The 24128-nt window shown below is 42.3% G+C and overlaps 3 protein-coding genes across 8 annotated transcripts in view; 1 reads left to right on the forward strand and 2 right to left on the reverse strand.

Moving 5' to 3' along the window:
- slit2 (slit homolog 2 (Drosophila)) overlaps nt 1–907 on the reverse strand; it is a 102028-nt gene extending 101121 nt beyond the window's left edge. Inside the window, exon 1 of the mRNA XM_068650780.1 lies at nt 769–907. The gene's annotated coding sequence lies outside the window, so the exon portion shown is untranslated. The remainder of the gene's footprint in view (nt 1–768) is intronic.
- On the forward strand, nt 816–14740 carry lcorl (ligand dependent nuclear receptor corepressor-like). Of its 5 annotated transcripts, none has more exons than XM_049719724.1 (8): nt 816–958; nt 1661–1726; nt 2303–2391; nt 2484–2610; nt 2924–3145; nt 3287–3368; nt 8045–13047; nt 13138–14740. In XM_049719724.1, exons 1-8 carry the CDS (start codon nt 865–867, stop codon nt 13143–13145), a joined length of 5691 nt encoding a protein of 1896 aa, XP_049575681.1. In that variant the 5' UTR covers nt 816–864; the 3' UTR covers nt 13146–14740. The 5 variants fall into 5 exon arrangements, with proteins under 5 accessions (XP_049575681.1, XP_049575682.1, XP_049575683.1 ...); XM_049719725.1 differs by having other exon boundaries at nt 13142–14740; XM_049719726.1 differs by having other exon boundaries at nt 3290–3368.
- Nucleotides 14741–15837: 1097 nt separating this feature from the next.
- ncapg (non-SMC condensin I complex, subunit G) lies at nt 15838–23589 on the reverse strand. 2 transcript variants are annotated; one of them, XM_049719754.1, is made up of 22 exons: nt 23491–23589; nt 23086–23201; nt 22786–23004; nt 22180–22408; nt 21744–21889; nt 21580–21664; nt 21307–21499; nt 21083–21232; nt 20797–20937; nt 20592–20715; nt 19875–19964; nt 19211–19399; nt 18998–19108; nt 18713–18832; nt 18094–18324; nt 17719–17900; nt 17247–17412; nt 16814–16981; nt 16590–16713; nt 16350–16397; nt 16203–16272; nt 15838–16111 (listed from the first exon to the last, which is right to left on the reverse strand). In XM_049719754.1, exons 2-22 carry the CDS (start codon nt 23191–23193, stop codon nt 15985–15987), a joined length of 3021 nt encoding a protein of 1006 aa, XP_049575711.1. In that variant the 5' UTR covers nt 23194–23201; nt 23491–23589; the 3' UTR covers nt 15838–15984. The 2 variants fall into 2 exon arrangements, with proteins under 2 accessions (XP_049575711.1, XP_049575710.1); XM_049719753.1 differs by having other exon boundaries at nt 15838–16114.
- Between the last annotated feature and the right edge of the window lie 539 nt (nt 23590–24128).

The raw sequence follows: 24128 nt of genomic DNA on the forward strand, positions 1-24128 counted from the left end.
GCAGCAAATGCAATTGATGGACCACCACCACCACGGTGCTATATAGTTGTCCTCTTTCTGTAATATGTACAATATAAGTGAACACGTACATTTTGCCAATGTGACCCACTATTCTCTGCACGGATTGCATCAGCAGAATGGATCTCAAGACTACCATTTTCCATGCTTTTGAATGAACCTTTCTCTGGCTCTTACCTCCCATGGATTTCTGCTTGTTTTCAAATCTACCTGAGTTGTGTTGGGTAAACATGTTTCGTGCCCTATTTAAAAGAGTGACAAACAACTTCAGTTGACATCATCAGACCTCATTATTGCCTATTACAGTATAGCAAAACAATCTATGTGCACCTGAAGTGCTCTGAGGCCACCATGTGGTTGTTTTACACAAAGGCAGCAATTAAGCAGACAGCAGGGTTATGATGAATCCTGCATCTCTCACAAAATGTGTTTTATTATATACATATTATCTTATATATATGCATTTAAACCCATCCATTTTATACAGAGCTTGTCATCGGCCTAGTGATGGTTGGATTTCTGAGTGAAAGAAATTCCTAGATTTTGGGTTCTTTAAGTAAACATCACTTCTTTTATGGGCAAATATTTTTACACATATTTTCATGGAGGCTATCTGTACGTGTTTGTTTTTTGGATGACTTTTTACTCCTTATAGTTTTGGTCCTCTATAGTTCAACACCCTGATACCTTGTGTTTGTCTCCCTCAAGTGGCCAAGTGGAAGAATGCAGTTGTGAGAGGAAGCCACCTACCTCACTCTGGAGCTTGCCTTTTCGGTCCGGGAGGCTTCGTCCACTTCTTTTTACTCAGTCGACGTAAGGACGGAGTGAGAGGGGGAAGGACGCAGAATGGCGGCCGTGCCGTGCTCCAAGTGCACGGCAGAAAGAAAGGGCTTTCGGCGGGAACTTGACTCTTGGCGGTATAAGCTGATCCACTGCGTCGGTATGATCCGAGTGTTGTTTTCTTAAAAAATATATATATTTAACTACACCGCGCGGAGCGCTAGACATTAAGAGATTTGCTCCACCCGGCTATGTTACTCGGTAGCTAGTAACTAGCTGGCTCGCTAGTAGCTAGCTTGCTAGCGCCAGCTCCGTCGGTGGGCAGCCAAAACTGACAGCGAGAATGTACCAGCTGGCTAGGTGACATATTCTCTTTGTGGCTCCCTCAACAACGTCCTTAACACTACTTGTTTTCAACCAGGTTGTGCTTTTGAGTGGGCACTACACACGGAGCATGAAGGTGTGTCGTTAAATATGCCATCAGCTGTAATTGGTTCTTGAAAATTCTAATCGCCAATACCTTGCTAATATTAAGGCTGATTGGGGGGGAGGGTGTTGTGGATGAGATAAAGCAGGAACGAGAAGCCTGAATATAAATCAAAACTTGCAGCGTTTTTAAAAAGTTGGAGTAAAAACGGAAGCTGGCAACGTTGCACCCACCGCACGTTTTTCGTCTAAGTTTTCGCACTAAAAGAAAAAAAAAAAAAAAATACATAAATGATTGTTTTTGTAATTTTAGTTATTGAGGACATGGCTAAATAGTTTGCAAATGACTGAAAACTAACTGTAGTGTTACACAAGATTATCATCTGTTTATAAAATAGTTGACCATGATTTTTTTGTGGGTTTTTTTGTCTTGCAGGGTTTGAAAGCATTCTGGAGGGTATATATGGTTCTATGCTGGCAAGAGACCTTAACTTATTTGATGGTGGGTTCTTTGTCTAACTTAAACGACTTTTTGTATCTGTGTTAATATTTACACGAAATAAGTCCCTATGTTGCAGTACACCAAAGATAAATATACATCTGTGGAGGAAACCTTATATAGATAATTCCCAAATACTGTGGTCATCATTTCAGTTCCCCAGTTTTAGTTAATTGGGCAGAAAAATGTTCATTTATGACTTGTAACAAGCACACACTTCTGACTTTGAAAACATGTCTTGAATCAAAGCCTGCCAACAAGTGAATAAAGTAACACAAAAACGTGCAGTAAAGAACATATGTATAAACACGCCCCCAACTGCATGGCTGCTGGGTGAGAGGCATGGTTCTAATGGCCGCCACAATGTATAGCATCTTTGTTCATCAAGATATGCCGCTGATGTGTAGTGGCAGGCAAATGCTTTTCAACTATATGTCAGAAAAAAAATAGAATTACCTTATTCGTCCGTATATTGATCACAGTGGCTTGACAAACACTACATAGATGGTTAGACACAGCACTTGGTCTCTGCTAATTCTTTTTTTTAATTTTATTTTATTTTATTGCCATTCCTTTCAGACTGTGAACCCGAAGAGGTGGTTGACTGGTCTCCAGAGGCAAACTGCTCTCACTGCTCATTCTGTAACGTTCCTCTGGACAAACTCAGTGTAAGAACTGGAACAGAGTCTAGAACTCATTATTCAAGTTTTGTGCTTTTGTACAAAATGTTCCTTTGTTTATTTATATATTTTCCTTACAGGATCTAGCACCTGCCACCTCATCGCCCCTCTCCTCCCCCTCTGAATTCTCTCCATGTCAAGCTCCAACCATCTCTGAGAGCAGCCACACAGCTCACAAGTTCCTTCAAGCTGTGTTCCACAAAAAAGGTGAGTCTAACCGGGCACAAGTTTAGACACAACTTGTCCTTCGTTGTTTTCATTCTGAGGTGGCGTCACAAAAACAACCAAGAATTGGAGAACACTTTTCGAGGTAATTGTTTAGATTATCACCGAGCTCAAGTTTTACAGCATCTTGAAATGCGTCAATTCATGCAGAGGTCTCGCAGTTCATCCTGTGAAATTTTGTGCGACTTCAACTGCGTATTGCAGCGTTGAAATCAGAATTTCCTGATATCAGAATAATCTTGAAATGGTGGAAACATTTTATATAATAGAGCGTGATTTTCATTTCCTTTCTAAGATGCGTCTCCGTGCTGTGATGCCAATATTCCTCGCATTGCCGAGGAGCTTATGAAGAAGATGATACACCAGTTCGCCAAGGAGTATGCATCCAAGTGCCTACTCCACACCATTTCAATGGATGTAACAAGGACCTCCTCGCCTTTTTCTGAAACATCAGATGCCCCCTTGGACCTGACCGTAAGCCGAAGCCCGGAAGAAACAGAAGGGGAATCTGGTACAGGTGAGTGGCAATCTTTAAAAAAACGGATTTAGACTTTTGAAATAAGCACTATTCAACCACATAACTTTGTACTTAGTGTGTGTTAGCCTGAAAATCACACTGATTGGTAGCTAAATAACTTCTACTTACATCTTCCTGCAGCAGATGTTGTGCTCGACCTCTCCAAAAAAAGCGGCAGCAGCCCCTCAACTTCATCATCGTCATCTAACGTCCAAGCCTCAGGGTAAGAAGTTTATTACGCATCAGACATTTATGCTATTGAGCCTTGTGTTGAAAAACCAGTGGAAGCTGTGCTATGACATGACAATTACTTGGGAAAGACACTGGTTTGACATGCTAAGGGTGTGTCGCTGATCTTTACGCTCTCCAAAAGCAAGTGAGAGAATGCCATGATGGTTGTACAGTTAAGAATGTTTACGATGGGTCGATTGTTGAACGGGTATGCACCATCTTTGCTTGACTGCACCTTGGCTCATTTCATTTTTAGTTGTTGTTTTGGATTTTGGTTAAGTGGGGTTGACTCTTCTATCTCTTGAGCGGTAACGTCACAGCATTGGCACCGTATCTCAACCAATACCAAAAGCCCAGCCAGCATTGTACACTGATGAGTTGCATTACAATATCCTATCATGAGTTTATTTCCTTTTCAAACCTATCCACTTCTGAATCCGATTAACACGTACATCAGACTGTCACTGAAGGATAGCAAACCTGCAGCGGTTGTTTGTGAGTAACGCCAGCCATTCACAGACTGTCCCACCTGGACGTGAAGAGGCTGTGTGTGAAAGAGAGGAAGGTCCAGACAGAGGCATGCAATAACAGGCAGTGATGTTACCAACAAGGCATAAAGGAGTGGACCCCCTTGTCTCCTATGCCCAAATCACACCCTCTCCATCACCTCCATCTTGACCCTGCTGTTTGGTCCTCCCATCCCTAGGAGGCAGCTCAGGCAGAAGGAGTACATTGAGAGGAGTTTGGAGCTGTCTGAGGGGTTGCTGTCCAAGGCCTTGAAGGACATACGCTCAGGAAGGCTGCAAGAGCAGCGTGCTGCATTGCTATACGGAATCCCCCTTCGCACCCTGAGGCGGGGCCTGGAAGACTGGTCAGAAGGACGGTTGGGAGCGCTGCAGCCAGCGTCACAAAGCCACAGAGATTTCAGGGAGGAAATGACAACGTACAGCGCAATGTCATCCACGCTTGGTGGCGAAGCCCGTCTCGTCCTGCAGAAGGTGGCGGCGTGGGCTGAGCGGGCTGAAATTGGAGGAGATGCCGAAGAGAACGGCGATCTCACCTTCTCTCTGTCCTCCCTTCCCTTTTATCAGCCAAGTGGTCTACACTCCTCTTTTCCCCAGCTCAGGGATGCTCTCAAGCCCCCTCCAAGCCCCACTCCCAGTCTTGAGGCCCCCGCACCCCTTCGTATCCCTCAGGTCCGTTCCATGTCCAATCACGGCAGGTTACCCCCAGCCGAGATTCACAGTACTACCGAAAACCGCCGTACCTCACCAACAGAAGGTGCTGCCAATGTATTGACAACCACTGCCAGACCTTCGTCGTTCCTCAAACTCAGATCGCCTTTCCTGGTACACGGCTGTGCGGGAAGTGCCAACCAATCACCTCTTCGTCTGGTGCAACGCAGCTCCTCTTTGGATGATTCCGAGGAGGGAGCAGACCGCCGCGACAAAGACAAGCAACCCAGAAAGAAACGTGGAAGGTACCGTCAGTATGACCACGAACTGATGGAGGAAGCCATTACTATGGTGATGGCTGGCCGCATGAGCGTATCTAAGGCCCAGGGAGTTTATGGGGTACCTCACAGCACACTGGAATACAAAGTTAAAGAGCGCACCGGAACACTGAAAAATCCTCCCAAGAAGAAACCTGCCATCTTTTTCTCGTCTGGTTCCACTTTGTCTGGAACTCTTACCGGTTCTACTAACTCAGGGACTCTTGCCTCACCCGCTGCTGCAAATATGTTCTAGACAAAGAAACGTGTCCGGAACCCCACCTCTTACAAGATTAATGTTTTCTTGGGATCTTGATGAAACACATCACATGCCTTTCCAAATATACGGTTATATTATTCAGGTTCGACTGTGAGTCTGTTTTTGATAGTCATACTTTCGGCTGTGTTTCTGCAATTTGGTCCTGGACTTTCATTGAGTTCCCATCGTGATGGGGAGATTTTCAAGAGGCATTTCTCCACGGAGAAATTTTTTTCATATAATTTTTATTCTGTGGAAATGAATTCCATATTTTAGTACAATTATCAAAAAGGAAAAGAGTAGATCATTGGTTTTAATTTTGACATATATTTCCTGAAAAACGTCAATGTTTTCTCTTGTACTTGGAACGCTGATTTTCTAATGTAGGTCTTTCTTTGGTTGTAATAGTCTGGTCCTAAATCATTAGTCAAGAAAACATGAGCTCAGATTTCCCAGGATCAAATGGCTGAAACGCAGTGACAGTAAAAAGATGACTCCAGTGTTAGGAAAATAGGTTCTTCAGGTTTGCCGTAATTCTTAATTCTCCTTGTTAATGAAGGAATGATGATTGTCATTTGCAGCTTTTTAGCTCTCTGGGTATCTGACCAAGGCCATTGAAGTGACTTAGAGCCATCATAACAATAAAGTCTCATCGTAATTATTGTTATACACCTCTGCAAACAGGAAGATTGTATATTGTTAATTAACTACTGTGATAGCTATTTTAGTGTGAGGTTTTTGTTGAATAGAATAGTATGAGGAAAAAAAAGTCATGTGTTGTCCTTGTTTTTTCTCTATTTGTTGTGGGAATGCATTTGTGTAGCATGTTTTTAAATGTGCACTGATGAGCTCAGGCACTATGTTATTGTGTACGTGTATTGTTCAAGATGTTTTATGACCTCAGATATTGACTAATGTTGCTACTGTAGCTGCATTACTGTCCAACCTCATACATGACTGCTGCTTACAATGTCTCTTTTTACGGAACCATTAGGTCCATAAATGTCTGCAGTTTATTTCTACCAAGATGACTGGGAGTTGGTATGCAAAGACGTAACTTAATGCGTATTGTGTGTCCTGATGGTTGATTGTGGTGATGGCCGCAGTGTGACTGCGGCTCGACTCAATGCACGGGTTTTTGCTCGGAAACGGTTTCACTGAAATGGTTGTGGTCCTTGAGAAGGACTGATCTCCGACAACCACACCGACGGCGTTAATACCAAAGCGGCAGTTCAGTTCAGGGTTACCAACAACAAGCTGTTTCGCTATTTGCTGGGATGTCAGCCTGCATGCCTCTCGAGCTAACCTCAATGTCGCATATACCTCTGAACTTAATTTGCCTAAAGCCTGGGGTCAGGTTATTTTTCTTCACCACTGTCTGTTTCAAGGGTTTTGGAATGGTATTTTACCGAGTTCTATCTCTCAAGGAACACCTTGTAAATTTATTCCCATCTTTGGCACGTACTACAATTTTTAGTGGTTTTATCGAGCGTTTACAGCTCTGCCTTGTTTTTGTAACTTAGGTTACATTCTTGTTCATCTTATGTGCTTTGAATTTGATCAGAAGATACTCTGATACTGGATATCTCAGCTTGTGAATGTTCTTGATGTTTCTTCAACATCAGTGGCTGTAACTATACTGTACCGCAACAAGATGTCTCTTTTTTTTTTTTTTGCTTGCTACTATATAAACAACTTTGTTTACAAACAAACCTAAACGTCTCTTGAGAAACAGAAAGCTAAGTGATTAAGTATGTATTCACATTTATTTGCAGTATATTAGATCACCAGCTTAATTAGTTCCCCCTTCCCTGTTGGTAAATCATAAGAGAATCCTGCCATTTATGCATTGGTGTTATTGCACTTTGAGGTATTCAACTCATATCTCTGAAAACCTATAATAATGTGTAGTACATATTAATTTATTTGCGTTGCAAAGCCGGCCGAGTTTTACTAGTCTGCTTGTTGTATTCATTGATTTGTAATAGAGCACTTAAATTTAATGTCAAATGTGTATTGCAAAAATTGCATGAATGCTTTTAAATGTTAATCTATTGTATTTAATTTATTCCCCAAATGACACCCATGAATGTTGTGATTAAGTGATTATTGAGTGATTAGTAGACAATGAAAAGGAAAACTAGAACGTAACATTTTGGAAGAAACAGATTTATCACAAGTCCAGCATGCTTTGTGCTTGTCGCGCTAAAGAGCTTCATTCATGAAGGACTGGAGCTGCTACATTGCCATTGAGTACATAATTATCTTTGTTTCTGTTCTGATTTTATTGTACGCTTTCACTATAGTGTCGTTATTAATCCGAATCAAATATCCATGTATCGTATCCATGAAGGATAGTAAATAAATAAATAAATAAAAGATTATACAGGTAATATAACACTGGCATCATACCTCAAGCAGGCCTCTGCTGTACTGGATTTAGACTAGTCCAATACCGGCGAGGTCTAAATTTAAACTCAACCTAAGAGTTTGGCAATGGCCTAACATTTCAAACATGTTATTGTTTGTGTTGTTTATTGTGAAATCTTTGTCATGACCTGATTTAACTGTTGACTTCTACAATAGTTGGTTGATCCGTTGAGATTGTTGGTGAAAGTGCTGTACAAAGGTTTGAGCGTTTCTACAATCATTCCTGCTGTGTTTAGCAGAATGTTAATTTGCCTTCTGCAACTCAATAAAACAGCTCTCAACAAAGTCCTAATTTGTCATAATTTTTACCTTTTTGGATTTGGTAGTGTGCCTGGTCATCTTATGATACATATGTGGGCCATTTATGAATTGATGGATGCATTTTAGTCAGACTTTGTAGGTACTCTGTACAATTATCTCATTATTCAAAATTTGACCCAGCCAAGATATCAGACTACTAACTAATTCCTTTGTATTTTGCCCCTAGCTGCCCATCTACTACAGAAAAAGAAGAATCAAGAGATATAGAACAGAAGAAGTGCCACCAGCAATCTGCACTGGATGTTGTCCTTAGCTCTCTCTGCCCAGCACATTGTTCCTTACTCTACCAGATGCTGAAGTTGGCACACACGGAAAAATTGCTCCCCTCCCCTGCCCACAAACATGTTGATCCTACAGAAGCTCACGAGTGTCATTGTGAATTACAAGCAGATGACATCGTTAATGACCATAAAGCACTTACCAGTAGCAGTTCAACATACCCTTTGTCTGATTGTGGTCATCAAGGCTGTGGAAGCACAGCCTGCCATCCGAGCAACTTACCTTTAAAAGGCTGTGAAAGTGTAGCTCCTTCGAACCTAAACAACATCTGTATGCAAACTTGTAGGATACATACCAACACTCCAATTTGTCCTGAGAGGCTCCACTGTACTTCTAGCCAAAGGCTGCCTGCCGATCCCATGGACACCTTGATGTGTTCATTTGGTCCTTGCTCTTCAGTCCACTGCAAGCACTCTTATTTATGTGCTAGGAACCACACATGTGTGACCCATCCTAAGAAAACAAGAGGAGATTGTGAGCTCCCTCCTGTCCTGAATAGAGAGCATAGCCCTTCTCCTCCACCCCTTTTGCCAATTGATAAATTAACCAATGAAATGCCACCTTCCCTGCTTCACCATAACCAAGAAGGGGAATGCGCCCAAATGATTAAAGATCATCCAGGAAGCCAACAGAAGTTAAAAGGTGACGCAACAAAAACAGTGGAGCATGAATCGTTGCCTCCAAGAAGTAGTCAAGCTGCAGAGAACCCAAGTGGGAGTTTATTGCAGGATGTGGTGAACCGCTTCACTGAGAAACTCGATACCATCAGACCCCCAGAGAAAGACCCGGCTCTGCACTCGTCACCTATTGATGTTCCTGAACAGGAGCACTTACAGTCCTCCTTAACCAGCCAGAACTTGAAATTTCCTGCTGATGCCCTTCTGACTGAAATTATTACCACTGTGCTACATACACGCAGTGCTAGTGACTATAACCTCAGTGAGCTGTTTCATCGCCAATACACCAACGATCCCAAATCGCCTAATACGCGCTTGCGTCGTCGCCAGGAAGTGCTTGCTGCTCTGGCGACACCTGCCGATGGTGCTTCGACTCGAAGGCAAAGCTTGCAAATTAAACGAGAGCTAGCAATGTTTAACTTGCCATACAAGAGAAAGTCATCACGAGCAAAGAGATCACAATTGAAAGAAAGTAATGAAGCTGTAAATACATGTAGCACTTTGTTGGACTCAAACGTGATGCCAGAAGAGGGAAGAGAACCTGAGTTAGATATGGACTATCAAGGAGTTACGGGGGCACGGCTGAACATTATTACTCCGGAAAGAAATATAAATGAAGTAAAAGATGATGAAACTGAGGGAATTGAGAAAAAAGAAGCATCCAGAGAAGAAAAAGACCCAAACCAAACAATGTCCCATGACCAGCAAAGCGAATTATGCAACCATTCTCAAGTAGACAAGGAGGAATCACAGGTGAGAACTCAGTGTGACACACATTGCCAAACGGACAAGGTTACTGCAATATATGATGCCATGATTCTTGAAAATGCCTCATCAAGTCAAGGCCTTGGCACTGATGATTATGAAAATGGACCAGTTGAAGATCAAAGCCATACAACTGTTACTGACAGTCATCAAAGTCAAAAATCCTCCCCCAATGACTCAAGGAGATCACGGAGGAACATTGTGCCTCCGCAACGATTCTCCTCTTACGTCACAGAAACCAGGAAGATGCTCTTTGCGGCTTGTTTCTCTGAAAGTATATTCAACCAGAGAGCAAATAACAAAAATATTGTCACATCTACAACCTCAGATGCCTTATTGAAAAAACTTGAAGTTAATGATGTTCATCTTGAATCAAACATCAAAACGTCTAATCTCCCTGACACATCTACATCAATCAGTAGAGAAAGACACTGTTCATCTCATACCGAATCAAGAGAGCAAAACGAGGATGTGCAACAAACTGTAGCAGTTAAAAAGACGTCCATTGCTAAACCTTCAGAAGAAACACAACCATATCCAAAAAGACAATCAGTGGAAAATACTGCATCAAGAAGGCCCCAATACCCAAATGTTGGGGTTACTACCAGGTCTGCCACCTGTGATCAAAATTCTTGTACCTCTCCAGTCCCTTACACAAGCCCAATTCGGTTAATGTTTGTATCACCATTAAAAAATAAAGAAGGTATTGTATATAGTCTTAAGTCGCCAAGATCTAGCTCAAATGCAGAAACAGAGGAACCCTTTGACCCATGCAAATCGCCGTCCTGGGCCGAGACACCCGAACAGAAGCAAAGCCAGATGACTGAATGTGCCATACCACGTCTCAGGCCTAGTCGCAAATCCTCTACCTCACCTTTTAAATATGCAGGGCCCTCAAGAAAGTCTCCTTCAAAGCGGCCGATGCCAGATTCTTCACCAGCCAAGCAACCTTTCTCAACTCCTAAGTCTCCTTCTCCTCCTAAGTGTGGTTCCTCAACCGTCAAGTTATCCTTATCACCTGAGCTTGCTCCTTCATCACTAAAGTCGGCTTCCTTATCAAATGAATTAGCATCTGCTCCATTTAAGCCAAGTTCTTCACCAGCTAAGTCCCTCTCCTCATCACCCAAGTCATCATCTGGAAAATCTACTTCACCAAAGTCTTCGTCCCCCAAAACCGCATCTAAGCGATCAGGTGAAGTCACTCCACCTAAGAATCCATTTGGAATGGTGAGCCGATCACCAGGCGACTTGCAATCATTCCATGAACTCACTCCCCTGAAAAGACGCCCAGGGCGGCCAAAGAAGCTGGGGCCGCATCTGGAGCAAAAAGCGAAGAGACCAATTGGTCGACCACGGAAACAGAAGCCTGAACACGCAGCAACAGGGGCAAGCACGGCAAATGTATCCGTAGACACGGAGGAGAAAGTCAACAAGAACCTCAAAATAACTGTTGTCTACGGCCGTTCAAGAAGAAACAAACGATTAGTTTCTGAGAGTTTTGATCAGCTCCAAACAGAATTCAGAGATGCTTGTCGAGCAGTAGGTCTTAAAAACGACTTGAATGGAGCACAAAACTCTAAAATCAATATTGGTAATCCCAAAATGGGTTCACCAGAATTTCCTGAAGGGTCAGATAATGCCAACCCTGTCAAAGTGGCTGCACGGGACCTGAGCAGTAAGATTAAATGCCAGAAAAGAGAGAAGGCCTTACCTTCTAGGAAACCAGGTAGACCAGCAAAAGTGAAAATCTCCGGAATCTCGGTCACTGTTACCACGGTGTCACCGAAGCAACGTAAAATATTGATTGAGAAGAATGCTCCTGATAAACAAAAGAACAAGAAAGCACTCTTGCCAGAATTTCAAAGTTCTAAAGAGTCCAAAAGAGTTAGGTGTCCACCAATTAGCAAAAACTCGCAACCGGAGGAACAAAGAGAATGCGAGCGTAAAAAGAGTAACCAAGTCCTCAATCAGCCTTCAGCTGTGCGTCATTCAAAAAGAGTGATCAAACCCTCAATCTATTTCTTGCATGCCATTGCCAGCTCCACAACTCGAACATATAGTCACAGTAATGCTCTGTTACGGCGCTCCAAACAACTTCTGCTGAACAAGGCCTGCAATGAAAGAAAACAAGAAAAAGAGAACAGAGTCGAACATTCGGCAGTGAAAAGGCACCGTTCCGAACATGAGAAGAAGAACATCTCTCGGGATCTCGCTCGAGTAGCAGGTGTTTCTTTAGACTCCATTTTTGCTCCAAAGGAGACACTACGCTGGTGGGCCGCATCAGCTGAACAAGAAACCATGGACCAAGAACTTGCCAGACGCATTCAGCTCATGTCGGACACCTGGGTCTCAGATGCGGCGGAGAACCAGAGGGAAGACTTCCCGTTCAAAATAAACACTGAACAAACTGGGTCATCCGTTGCCAAGACCGAACATTCTTCAGTGGTTCAAACACTCTTCAACTGCCCTCCGACTAAACCCCGATCCTGTAGCATGCGGCAGATCAGCTCCTGGTTTATGGAGACCACAGAGACACAGTCGCTGGCTATCGTCAAGAGGAAAAGCTCTCGCAATCGTTATGAAGTTATGCACTTCCCTCGCTCCGTTAACAAACAAGGTGTCAAGTGCCAAAGTCCTCAGGCAGAAAGACTTGGCAGACATCTCAAGAAATTTGCCAGAACATTGCCAAAGAGCCCTGCCCAACTTGAAAAGGCTCAAAAAAGATGGACGAAAATTAAAGAAGCTCAATCAATTCATGTCAGGCATCGATTCTTGATTGACAAGAGTGAAAGGGCTATCTTCAGTCAAGGAACTAGAAGACAGCAGCGCTTAAGCAAATACCAGGCCACACTACTTCGGGCAAGGAGACGCTTCCTGACCCAAAAAGAAAGGAAGTGGACAAAGAAGGAAAAAAATGCACAAGTGAGTCCATATAAGCCAAAAGTAGCAATTGGACTTCAACCAAAACTGGAAGTATTGAAGTCACTAAAAGATGACTTTTTTGAAGGTTCTGAGAACAGTTCTAAATCCCAATCCAAGGAGCCTGTGGGTACACCAAAAGAGCAGAACGTCTGCTCTCAAGCTTGGAGTCCTGAGACCCTGAAGGAATGCCGGGTATTTCTGAAAAAGATCAACTATCAGCAAAGACATACAGACAACATATCAGCAGAGGAGTGGCACTCTTGTACCGTGACACTGGATAAGTCTGCCTCGGCATTTGTGTTTGCTGGAAAGAACAGACAACTGGTAGAAGTCGTTAAAGCTGTGAAAAAAAAACGCCGCACAGATTCCGCATGTGATTCAGTCCAGAAGCTGGATGAAATGCCTTTGAGGAGGCAGAAGGGCAAACGTCCCGGCCTTGTGTCTGCTGAAGCGCCACCTGCTAAAAAGTTGAGACAATCGCGGATGAAGGGCTTAAGTGGGCCGAGGTGGTGCGACTTTGTGCTTGGTAACTACCTTTTTTTTTTTTACTCAATCTGTCAGAAGTATAATTGTAAGCCAAACAAAATCATCTGCAATTGTTTTTCTTCTCTGGCAGGAAGCTAGATGACGCACAAGGCCTCCGTCCTTCGTGGGAAAGCAACTGTGGCGTTTTGTGGTGCCTTTGGACACTGAGCTGAATGTGTGGACTGATGGTTCAGTCTTTCCCTCAGCAATTATGTAGCAGTCTAACTTAAGAAAAGCTTGATGTTTGCACTATTTTTATATGTAGGGATTTGATTTTTTGATAAATACCCTTGTCTTTGATAAAAAAAAAAAAAAACATGCCTTGTCTGAAGAGCTGTCTGTAAGACAAATGTCGACTGTAATAAGACAGCACTGTGCCCTAGAATTAAGTCTTCGTCACGACTGCCTCTTCCACCCAGCAAACAAATTTTGGACAGTGAAATAATTGATTGTACAGTTTAAACGGCGGATTGCAGCTTGGGAACTACAATTCCTCTGTAATTAGCCGTTGGTCTTGCCAACAAACACACAATTAGCACAAACATACTTAATATAGGTATTGGCATCATGTAGTTTTTTTGTGTGCATATTTTTACATATTTTCTCGTTTTCACCCAAACAAAGCATTTATTGTCACAAATGGGACATTTCTTGCACTATCCCGTTTGAGATTAGGAGGCCCGCTTCTTAGATTCCTCCCCCATGTTTTGCACATTCTTTTCCACTACCAACACCTACTGAACAACTAGAGAATTGTATGTGGTGCAATACAGACCCAGATGTTTTTTTTTTTTTTTTTTCCTATCAGTATCTAGTCATTATTTTATTACTGACATATATGTATGTACACGAGCTGGGATGTCACTTCAGTTGTTACCGTATTTAGGTGTACAAGGTGACTAGGCTAGGGTGGACATTGGAATTAGAACTAAATTTCCTAGACTGAGTAAAATTATTTGAATACAATGTGTGAAGAGCTGTCTGAATGTTCTGAGATTCTTTTTCAATGCCAGTGTTGAGGAGAATACAATTTTCAGGAGCAGTTGCCCATGTTGTTCAACTTGTAGCCATCGCTTATCCATGATTCGATGGCAAGTAGTTGGGATTGAATTAACTGGCCCAAGTTTGACAAATTCTTAGTGATGTAGTCCCAGCCCAGAATGTGACAGTTTTAGATCCCAAACTAAAGCAGAAAAATACACCTTATCATAGCATTAATGAATGTTTCAGAATTATATCCTATTTAAATGCAGTTGAGACATGTTGGATTTTCAAGCTCCTGTTTTTTTTTTTTTTTTGCCTTCTGTTTGCAGCATGAGACTTCTTTTGAGGTCCACTGTCTTTTTCCTGCAAGATGTATGAATGCTGATTTAACACTAATCTTGGATGAAACTCAAATTTGTCCTTCCCCTTTATGTAGCGAGTGACTTTATCCAAGATTTTTCTTTTATATCTATTTTTTTTTTACTATATCTCTGTACAGAAACAGTGTGTGCCTGACTACCCATGTATTTATGTCACTGCGGTCACATTTTAGTGTGGTGACCCGTTTTGGGGGGCAAATAACCCGCTCCAAAATAATCTGGTGCTAAACTTCTGTTGTATTTTTTTTTTCTTGTGGTTTTGTACTGTCCTTTAAAGATACAACTGCGGCTGTATTTGGAGGAATAAAGATGTTTTTTTCCCCCCCTAAATTTCAAGTGTCATGATGAAACTCATCGTTAACACCAGTGAAAATCCATGAGGCTGTAGAAATAAAAGTTGAAAAATTGCAACCATATATATATATATATATATATATATATATATATATATATATATATATATATATATATATATATATATATATATATATATATAAAACCCGCAGGTGTTTTAATGTTTACTTATCATTTGCAAGAGGAGAGATGGAGCTCTGCAAACATACAAACATGTATAAATCTCAGCGGCGACCAGAATAAACTTAATGTGCAGGGAACACTAGCAACACAACTAACACACAACTAATAATAAATAATATGGGACAACTTACAGGCGTAAAGTTGGCAATGCTGTACGCGCTCCACGTAATGCTTTGGAAAAGACAGGACCCGGAAGAAGAAAAAAATACGAAAAGGGTGACGCATCAAGTTATCATAAACAGTAGTCCAGTGCCCTCTACTGGCCGGAGGAAACCTCCCACAATGAACGCAGCAGCTCTATTCCCTTAAGTGCCAAATCGACTGCCTTTAATTTAAAAGCGGCATTATATGCATTTCTTTTGTCCCCCATAATGAGGTTTTGTGTACAAAAGCTTCTTTTCTCCAGTAATGTCCGTCTCGATCTCGTTTTGTCTCTTGTTAGTGTCAGTTGTGCGGCACTATTTGCCTGGCAGACAAGATATGCGATCAACAAACGAATCTTCTCCCCAGTGACCGTGTCACATATCCCTCCGCCCAGCAAAGCAGTGCGGCACAACAGTGGTCTTAATAACGAGTGTACAAGTGGTACCATCAAGACAAAATTCCTTAAGACTATTAAAATGTTCATAATTTTATACTTATTTTCAGCCTTTGTTTGTTTTTCAATAGATTACATAAATTCAGCACTTAATCAATATATATATTTTGAATCACTATGAACTGCACAAGTCTGTCAATAAATTGATATGTATCCTAAACAAATTCTGCCATAAAGTTGGAGTGAGGCACAGGTAGATTAATTAGAATATAGCATGGGGAACAATGTATATATTAGATATTTAACCCTTGTGGTGAGTCTCAAGATCTCAAATAATAATGAAGGCAATCTATACAGATCAAACCTTTATTGTAAAAACAGTTACAAATTAGCAAATGCAAGCTCATAAGACTATATATATTTAAAATGTGCCCATGCCTGCTGTATTTTGGGAGGACTTGGGGAATAATTCAACAGAACCCAACTTTACAGGACATAGTTAAGAAAGATTGGCTTCCTGGTTGAGGAGTGGATTAAGATCCAGTTTTGTCTTCTCTATAGCTGCAATCTTGGCCCTACGAGACGGTCGCGTTGCAGGAACTGAGTCGGGAACATTTTCTCCATCGCTGCTTTAAAAAAAAAAAAAAAAAAAAAAGGAAAAATACACAATGTATGATATGATTATTTGAAGGATTTAAAAAAAAAAAAAAGTCTCACCTTTCCTCTGAGGACTCTGCCTTTTTGCTGGGCTTTTTGCCTCCTTTGGCAGTTGAGGCCTTCCTTTGACCTACACACACGAGTCAAGTTACCTCACAATGTTGAGCGGCTGGAAGCTGTACAACGTGAAATTACAGGCCGCATTACCTTTTCTGCTTCTCTTGGCTGCCTTCAATGGCTCGTCGGCTACAGTTTCTAAAGAAACAACATTGTTATTCTGTAGAGTTCAATGGGTCAGTCCCCTTTTTTGCCACGTGGTAGGGCATTTTTTTTAATCCGCTTACCAACATGTTGGAAATAAATGCATAATCCTCTTATAAGAAGAGTTTTCATAAATGTGATGTGAGCACACAATGGAGACAAAATGTTTGTGTTTGCATTTTGTACCGTCCGCATTGACATCAAGCGGCTGCAGCGCTGAGGCGTTGACGAGCTCGGCTTGCTCTTTCGAAGCCCCCAGTTGAGAAATCATCTTCTCCAAGGCACGGAGACAGACACGGTCCTTCACCACCTGGAGCGGACCAGCACGGGTTGGAAATTGAAAGTTTAAATCGGAGCCGATGTGGAAGAAGTCAATGGCTGTGCTTTTGTACACTGAAGATGTCGCGTACCTGGACGAGCTGCTGCAAAAGCGATAGCAGGTCCTTCCTGACTATCTCGTCCCCGGTTAGCTCCAGGTAGCTCAGCGTCTTGGCGTAGAGGCGCACCTCGGGAGCAGTTGGATCCAGCAGCATCTCACCGCACATGCGTACCGCCAAGTAGTCATGGACGCCCACTTCCTGAAGTCACACAACCGCACTCGTCAAGTCTGTTGTCGTTGGGCAGATGAGCTCATCAATACAAGCACAAATATTTCGTTTCTTATACGAAGAGCTGGCCCTCCTGGGCATATTGTACACATGAATAGATTTTATTTTCCAAGTCTCTGATTTTGATAGGGAACAGAGGTGTAGGTTAAAAGAAAAACAAGAACACGCCTGTTTTTTCACTCTCCAAACGTGTCAGCGTGGAACTTTGAGTTCATGTGAGCGAGCGATTGCTAACCTCAGTGTTGGCAGAAGGCTTCATGAGGGAACTTGGATGGGTCAGTTCTACAAAAAGCTTCACCACGTTGCTGACGTCCACCTCAGCTAATGGAGAAGTGGCGGGGGCCTTCATCAGCGTACGCATGGTTGGAAGGAAACTCTCCTCCACAACTTCCTGGTGGGCTCTAATAATAAAAAAAAAACAACACCACAGGGGCCATGCTTGTTAGTGTCGCCTGTGTGGTGGCGCCTCTTTCAGCTAACTTCAGGCACACATTTAAACAAACTACCCACATGAGAGGCTGAACAATTTTGAAGAAACATCTAGTTGCCATTATATGTCCCTCTTTACAGAAATTGTGACTGCACGTGTGATTCATTTTTTTCAAATTGAAAACTTAATCGTATAAGACTAGGGCATACGAAAACTGAGATTCCACTGTACAAGTAAAAGTCATTTAGAAAGTGACGGTATTTTTTTTTTTCCCGACCTGCTCTCGCGGGCATAGAGCTGGAAAAAGACACCCAGGCAGCGTCGAAGACGAACGTCGTCCTCAGTGACCGGGTTATACCACAGCAGAATCAGGCGCGACAGGATCTTGGGACTGGAAATGCGTCCCATGTACATCAGTTTGGCCAGTCCCTGAGCTGTCTCCGTGCGCAGTTCGGACATCTGCATGTGACATTTGGGACAATTTTTACATGCTGAAAAAAAATTGTCCAAATGGAGGACCAGTACCATACACGTTGCACAATTCCAAAAATTTAAATTCTTGCAGCCATCATTCTCCACTTTTTATGATCCTCTCTATTTTGTGTTGGGGTTGTCCAAAAAATTACTCAAATTATTACATGTGCATGCTGACCTCACTGTCTAGGAGTTCTGACAGCATCATCAAAATGCTCTGAGCGGTGTCCTCCTCCTTCTGTGCTGCCACTTTCTCCTCATCCTCCTGCTCCTCCTCCCCCCGGTCCGGTGGCTGAGTTTTCTGACCGCTGCCACTTTCAGAGAGCAGCTGGAAGCCGAACAGCAAAAGCAGGTCGATGACTGCCCGCAGAGCGCTGATGCGAATCTTGACCTCATCGAGTTGGGCGATCTAAAAAGAGAAAGTGCAGTTGTATTTACTTTTTTTCATTTGGTTGTTGCCTCTTTTACAGAGAGCCTGCAAAATTGCTGCATTGTAGCTGTAACAAAAGAGCTGACACACAAATTCTTAAAGTAGCTGCATCATGCTATTTTAAGCTTTCCAATAATAATTATAGGCAAGTAATTAAATACAGTATTATTATATAATATAGTTATTTTATTTGTATAGTTATTTTAGTGGCTATTTTTTCTAACCCAGAAGACGCCTTGGTCATTGAAACCCTCACCAAAAAATGAAAATAAATCGATCTGATATGATATAGCGCTATTAAATTGTGAAATAATAAATTTGAAGTGTTTCTTTGTGCTTACTTCAGAAAAAATAGAGTTTGCATTACCTGTAGCAGAAGTACCATGTGGGTGTTGGCAAGCTCCTTGCTATGTAGAGCGCATGTGCCCAGACAAACCACGGCCATGCTGCGGACAGTGGGGTGAGCACTTGCGATGCTAGGCAGGATCTGACAGGTTAAGAAGTCAATTCAATCAGAAATCTATCAAACCACTCACTTCCCCATGTATAAATTTAATAGTGATACACTCATCTAAGTGACAACAAATGACATGTACGGTTGAAAAGTCATGAACGGTAATACTGTCAAGGCCGTTGAGACGGTTGTTCATACCAGTGAGGACATTAAGGCGCTTATGGTGGGGCTGATTCGATTCTTGGTTTTCATCTGCTTGAGCAGCTCAGCACACATTGTCAGACACCTCAACAGAGTCTCAGGGTCATTCTAGACAACGGAACAAACACAATGGATCTGCTAAATGTTCGTCTTCTGCGTATATCAGTTTTCTTTTGACAGTGGCGTCCTGCTTGAAAATGAAATAAATACCTTCTCAGTGCGGATCTCGGTGTTAGTTGGCTGGGTGATCGCTGCGATCTCCTCGAGGACCTTGTTGCGCTGGTTCTCCAGCTCTGTGATGGACTCCTTCAACTCGGCGGCGCGGCCAAAGTCCTGAGCGGCGATGCTCTCCTCTAGGGCTTGCTTAGCCTCCATGATTCTCACCTTCACCTCTGCTAGCTAAACGGGAGATGGAGGAACAAGTATAAGGCCCGAGAATTAAATGTGACAATTAAGGAGATGAACTGATTTGCATTCAAGGATCAGCTGCATTACATTATACCATGGTTCATCATCAACCCGTGTGAATGGAGAGGGGCTCATGATATTACAAAAGATTTCAGGGGTACAAAAGATGGCTGGATGAAGGGATGCAGTGGAAAGGGGGGCAGCTGCATGTAGCAGATGGGAGCAAAGGATGCTGATTGAGATTAAGATGCAAGCAATGAGCATAAATCCTGAGAGGCTCTCACTGATAGAAGAATATGAAAAAAAAACAGGACTTTCTATTTATTCAAGCAGACAGAGAGCAGCTCTGCATACACATTAGATCCTACTTGAATCAGTCCGACACACTTTGCCCGCTCAAATAAATAACAGCCATCTGCTGGATGGAAAGAGAACATTTGGAGGAGGATTTTGGGCATGTTCCCACCTGAACTTGCTGGCGACGGCTGACGTTCTCGTCCACCGGTTGAGTTGCTTCTGAAATTGGCGCCCGCACATCCGAGATTATTTCTGCCACCTGTAGACAAGCAAATTAAGAGTCACTTTTAGTGTGAGACACACTGTTATCACAGTCATTTCAGTGATAAAAAAAACAGTGTTAGGCTGTTGGTGCTACATAAGTGTCCCTTTTTACCAGGGCTGTTGAATACCACATTTTTCAGACCGATACAATACAAGTACTCATTCGAGTACCAATTCCATTCGTTCTTTTGATATATGAAATTTTACTCAAATTGTCTACAGTAAATGTTGAACTTTTTCCGTTGTTGTGTTACAGATGTTTGAACAATGAATGAATCAAGACAAATAAATGTTGAATAAACATAACAAAGTTAACTTTCAAACTGCTTAAATGGCCCAAATAAAGGCATCATTCTGACAGATGAACTCAAAATAATTGTTAAATAATAACCCATCGACACTATGATGTGATCAAGTAATATCCTAAACAAAAAAGTCAACATGTTAGACATAAAGAGGTGTTCTGAAAAAAAAACAATACATGACCATAAAAAAAATGAGCAAATGACTCTTGTGTGATTATTCTGTGCTAAATGTTGTCTCCTTTAAAAGATATCTGACTTTAAACGTTCACAGAATGGCCAACAGCGAGGCCAAGATGCATGACAGAAATGTATCTCACGGTCTGAATGCGTCGCTGGTCATCGAGCACGAGTGTGAGGAGCTTCTCGGTGAGCAAGGGAATCAGCGAGGAGGGCGTCCGCGGCAGGGCCAACATATCCTGCAGCACAGCCAGAACTCGCTTCCTGTACAGATGAACTGATATTAGCAACAAGGAACTCCAAATTTCAAACAACTTTGCTCAAAAGACTAGGCGTCTTTCTTACCTGCCACCCTCCTCATTGGTGTCCAGGCAACCGATGAGATGAATGAGCTGCTGAGAGATAAAATCCTTGGTCATAACCAACTCCAGCTGGGTCAAGTCTGCTCTCTGCTCCTCTGACAGCTCCGGAACCACCTTCAGATACCTGCACCGTGTCACAAGTGAGTTAGAAAACAGCAATGGCTACTACCTCCAAAGAGCAACATTTAGCAAACAGTGGGCATTTGGGCGAAGGCGCATAGACCATAATCGACAGGGCCCTAAATTTTTATATGCATTGTCTCTCATACTCATAAAGGTACTCGGCGTAAGTGGCAGCATCTGGCAAGACCTGCTCCAACATTTCGTCACCGTCGTCGCCTTTATCCTTGATGAACTTGCACAGTGCTCGCCAGTAAAGAACATTCTCGCATGTCAGGCACTCCACTGGGATCAGTTTCCTGTTCAAACACGCAAAAATTCGATTATGGTTTAGCCATTCAAAAGGCAGAAAATGCAAGTTGATGAAGTGTACCTGTTGTTCAACTGAACTCTGTTCTGCAGCAGATCATCAGCGTCCATGCCTTTGAAAATGGCAGTCAGCATTTCCAAAGCTGTTTCGGCACAATTCTCCACATCAAGCTTGTGGAGAAGCTCCACGACATTTCCATCCAGTCGAAGGAGCCAAGCAGGTAGTAGACTTGTGCAAACCACCTCTCTTACTGCTTCTACAACACATGCAACAAGTCGAGATAATTATTTTAAGCTCGGTTTTAATTAGACTGCAATGATTATAAACCATTGTTACCTGATGTGTCATGGAGTCCCTGCTCCAGTAAACTCACTCTTTGTGCAATGGTTAGAGCTCTGACGTAAACCTTGTCAGCCAGAACCTTAAAAAAGAAAATCACAAATGAAACATATCTTCAAATGAAGTAAAACACAAGCGTGCGCGAGGGCATAGATGGCTACCTGGTAGGCTTGTTTGCGGACATTTTCTTTCACATCACGGGTGCGTTTGAGTACTCTTGGGAGGGTGCGAGGACACATGGCAATGCAGGAGAGGACAGCCCGTCGCACCTCTGCATTACTGTCGTTTTCCAGAATCAGCATGTAAGCTGAAACGAGGGAGAAAAAGAAGAATTATGATAAACAGTAGCAGGCAAAATGCTTTACTTAGCGTTGTTATTTTTTTTTTGTTAGTTGGCAGGCTAAACCAACCTTGCCATGACTTTTACTGTGTATTGTGGAAATTACATATTACAAGGCTACTTATGAATTCTACACTATTCTATCCTTCAAATTGATGTCCCTTACACATGACCCTCTGTTCGATTTGTTGTGTTTTCTCAAATTTTATTTAAAAAAAAAAAAAAATCAATGGATAAACTCCTCTAGGAATACACACCATTGAGGGTGGGACAATCAGGATCAGTTGGCTGCTGCAGTCGGGTCATGGCCAAGGCGGCCTGGATGCGCACATTGGGAAACTTGTCAGTGACACGGACCAGCATGGCTTGATGGATGCGATCGAAGAGATCGTCGTCAATCTGAGCGTTCTCCGCCATGCTGCCGAGCAGCTTGTTGATGAGTTGGCACACGCGAAAGCGCACCGCATGGCTGTTCGCCCTATGAGACTGAGAGGAGATACACAAGAAGATGGCATCAGTTCAGACAAAAGACAGGCAGGATGGTAAAGGCTTATGAGTGTAGTACTGTACACAGATAAACTAATCAGAGTGAGTCAGAGTCATCCACCATTTTCTATAATGCTTGTCCTCATTACGGTACGCTAGAGCTGATATTTCTCACAGTGATTTTAGCACTTTTGGGGCAGTTGACCTTTAGATGTTCGCTGATAAGAGTACACGAGGGAGGGTGCTGTTCTCAACAAATATATAATCACATACAGAAATCCTCCATCCATTGCAGGGGTTACATTTCAGACCACCCCCGCAATGGGAAACTTAAAGCAGGGTTTGAAGTGGATATGATTACGTGTGTGTTTATGTACCTCCAGCAAGAAGTTAAAAAGGAAACTCAAAAATGGATGATCGTCCTCCTCATCTTCCTCCCTTTGCTCTTCATCAGTTTTAGGTGGAGGCTGGAAACTTGTGGTGAATCGGACTACAAATTCAATGACATTTTCCACTGTGGGCTCACGCTTGTAGACAATCATGGCATGTTTCAGGTAGGTGATAAACTCTTCGTGGAACAAGGTCTTGTCCTCCAGCTGACAGAGAAGAATGAGGAACAAATAGAAGAACTTTCAGCAACATGTTGAAATGAAAAACAACATTTGGTTAGGGCTCACTTTGTTGTAGCGGTTCTTCAGGCTCGCCACCAGCTTCGCCTTGTTGCTGTGTCCCTTTTGGGCGCACTGAAAGGCATCCTTGATGTCTATTTCGTTGTCCGCGGCCATAGTATTCCCTTTACAGACGACAACAGCAACCGATCAATTCCAGACAAGTGTGTGTGTACAGGCTTCTCTTTGTTTACCCCTAGTCGACGTTTGCTGTCAGTAGTTTTGTTCGCAGTGTATTGTTAGCTACTGTAGCAAGTCGCTAAACTCACAAAAACAAATCAAAGAAAAACATCATGGCTCGTCTAAGTCCAAATAAGTTCAACCAAAGACTCCACAAAATACTCACGAATTTAATGAAATAATCGACGTTATATTTTCAACATAAATATCGTCAGTTTTAGTAAGTTAAATTACCTTTCCGATTTGTTCGTAATGCAACACTACCGCCAGTTTTCAAATCCGTTCATCGTGGCAATCTCGCGAGAATTGAATTATTTTGCCCACATTTCGGTCTCGCAGGGGCACTTTGGGCCACCTTTACGTATATCAATTTAAATCCTCGTGAAATGTTTTCATGTCTTTGTTTGGATGTAATTATTTTCCTTTTTTGTAGATGCTGCAAAAGTCACGACATTAGGTACACTTGCACAATCTAGTGATGCATTCTATACACTGGTAAAAGGAAAGGCTACTTCATTATTGGTTTGAAATTTGTTGTAGTCAGTGATTTAAAATCATACTGGTAAGTGTATTTTTTATTTTGTCAGAATTTATGTTTTATTTTGGTACTCATTATTTGTATTTCAAAGTAGGCCGTTTGTTGTCTGTGTAGAGGAGACGGGACACTTTTATATATATGACTTTGATCTCTCTTGTCCTGAAGTGAACAAACTGCTTTGCAAACTAGTTTCAACTGTCTACTAATAATTGACAAAGCAAATGCAACACAAAACAAACTGTGTGGGTTGGACATGGATGATCAGTTATGATGATGAAGATGCAACCTCACATCTCAAAACAACAATATACACAGGAAGACACTTTTGTATTTT

This window comes from Syngnathus scovelli, chromosome 5, assembly GCF_024217435.2.
Source record: "Syngnathus scovelli strain Florida chromosome 5, RoL_Ssco_1.2, whole genome shotgun sequence".
NCBI lineage: Eukaryota > Metazoa > Chordata > Actinopteri > Syngnathiformes > Syngnathidae > Syngnathus > Syngnathus scovelli.

Excerpts from the sequence above, each read along its gene's own strand:
- lcorl (XM_049719724.1), top strand. The coding sequence starts at position 865 with ATGGCGGCCGTGCCGTGCTCCAAGTGCACGGCAGAAAGAAAGGGCTTT. Across the intron at positions 3,146-3,286 it reads AGAAGGGGAATCTGGTACAG|CAGATGTTGTGCTCGACCTC; the intron begins GTGAGTGGCAAT and ends ATCTTCCTGCAG. Across the intron at positions 3,369-8,044 it reads TCTAACGTCCAAGCCTCAGG|CTGCCCATCTACTACAGAAA; the intron begins GTAAGAAGTTTA and ends TTTTGCCCCTAG.
- ncapg (XM_049719753.1), bottom strand. The coding sequence starts at position 23,193 with ATGGCCGCGGACAACGAAATAGACATCAAGGATGCCTTTCAGTGCGCC. Across the intron at positions 18,833-18,997 it reads GCGCCTTAATGTCCTCACTG|ATCCTGCCTAGCATCGCAAG; the intron begins GTATGAACAACC and ends TTAACCTGTCAG. Across the intron at positions 18,325-18,712 it reads ACATGGTACTTCTGCTACAG|ATCGCCCAACTCGATGAGGT; the intron begins GTAATGCAAACT and ends TTCTCTTTTTAG.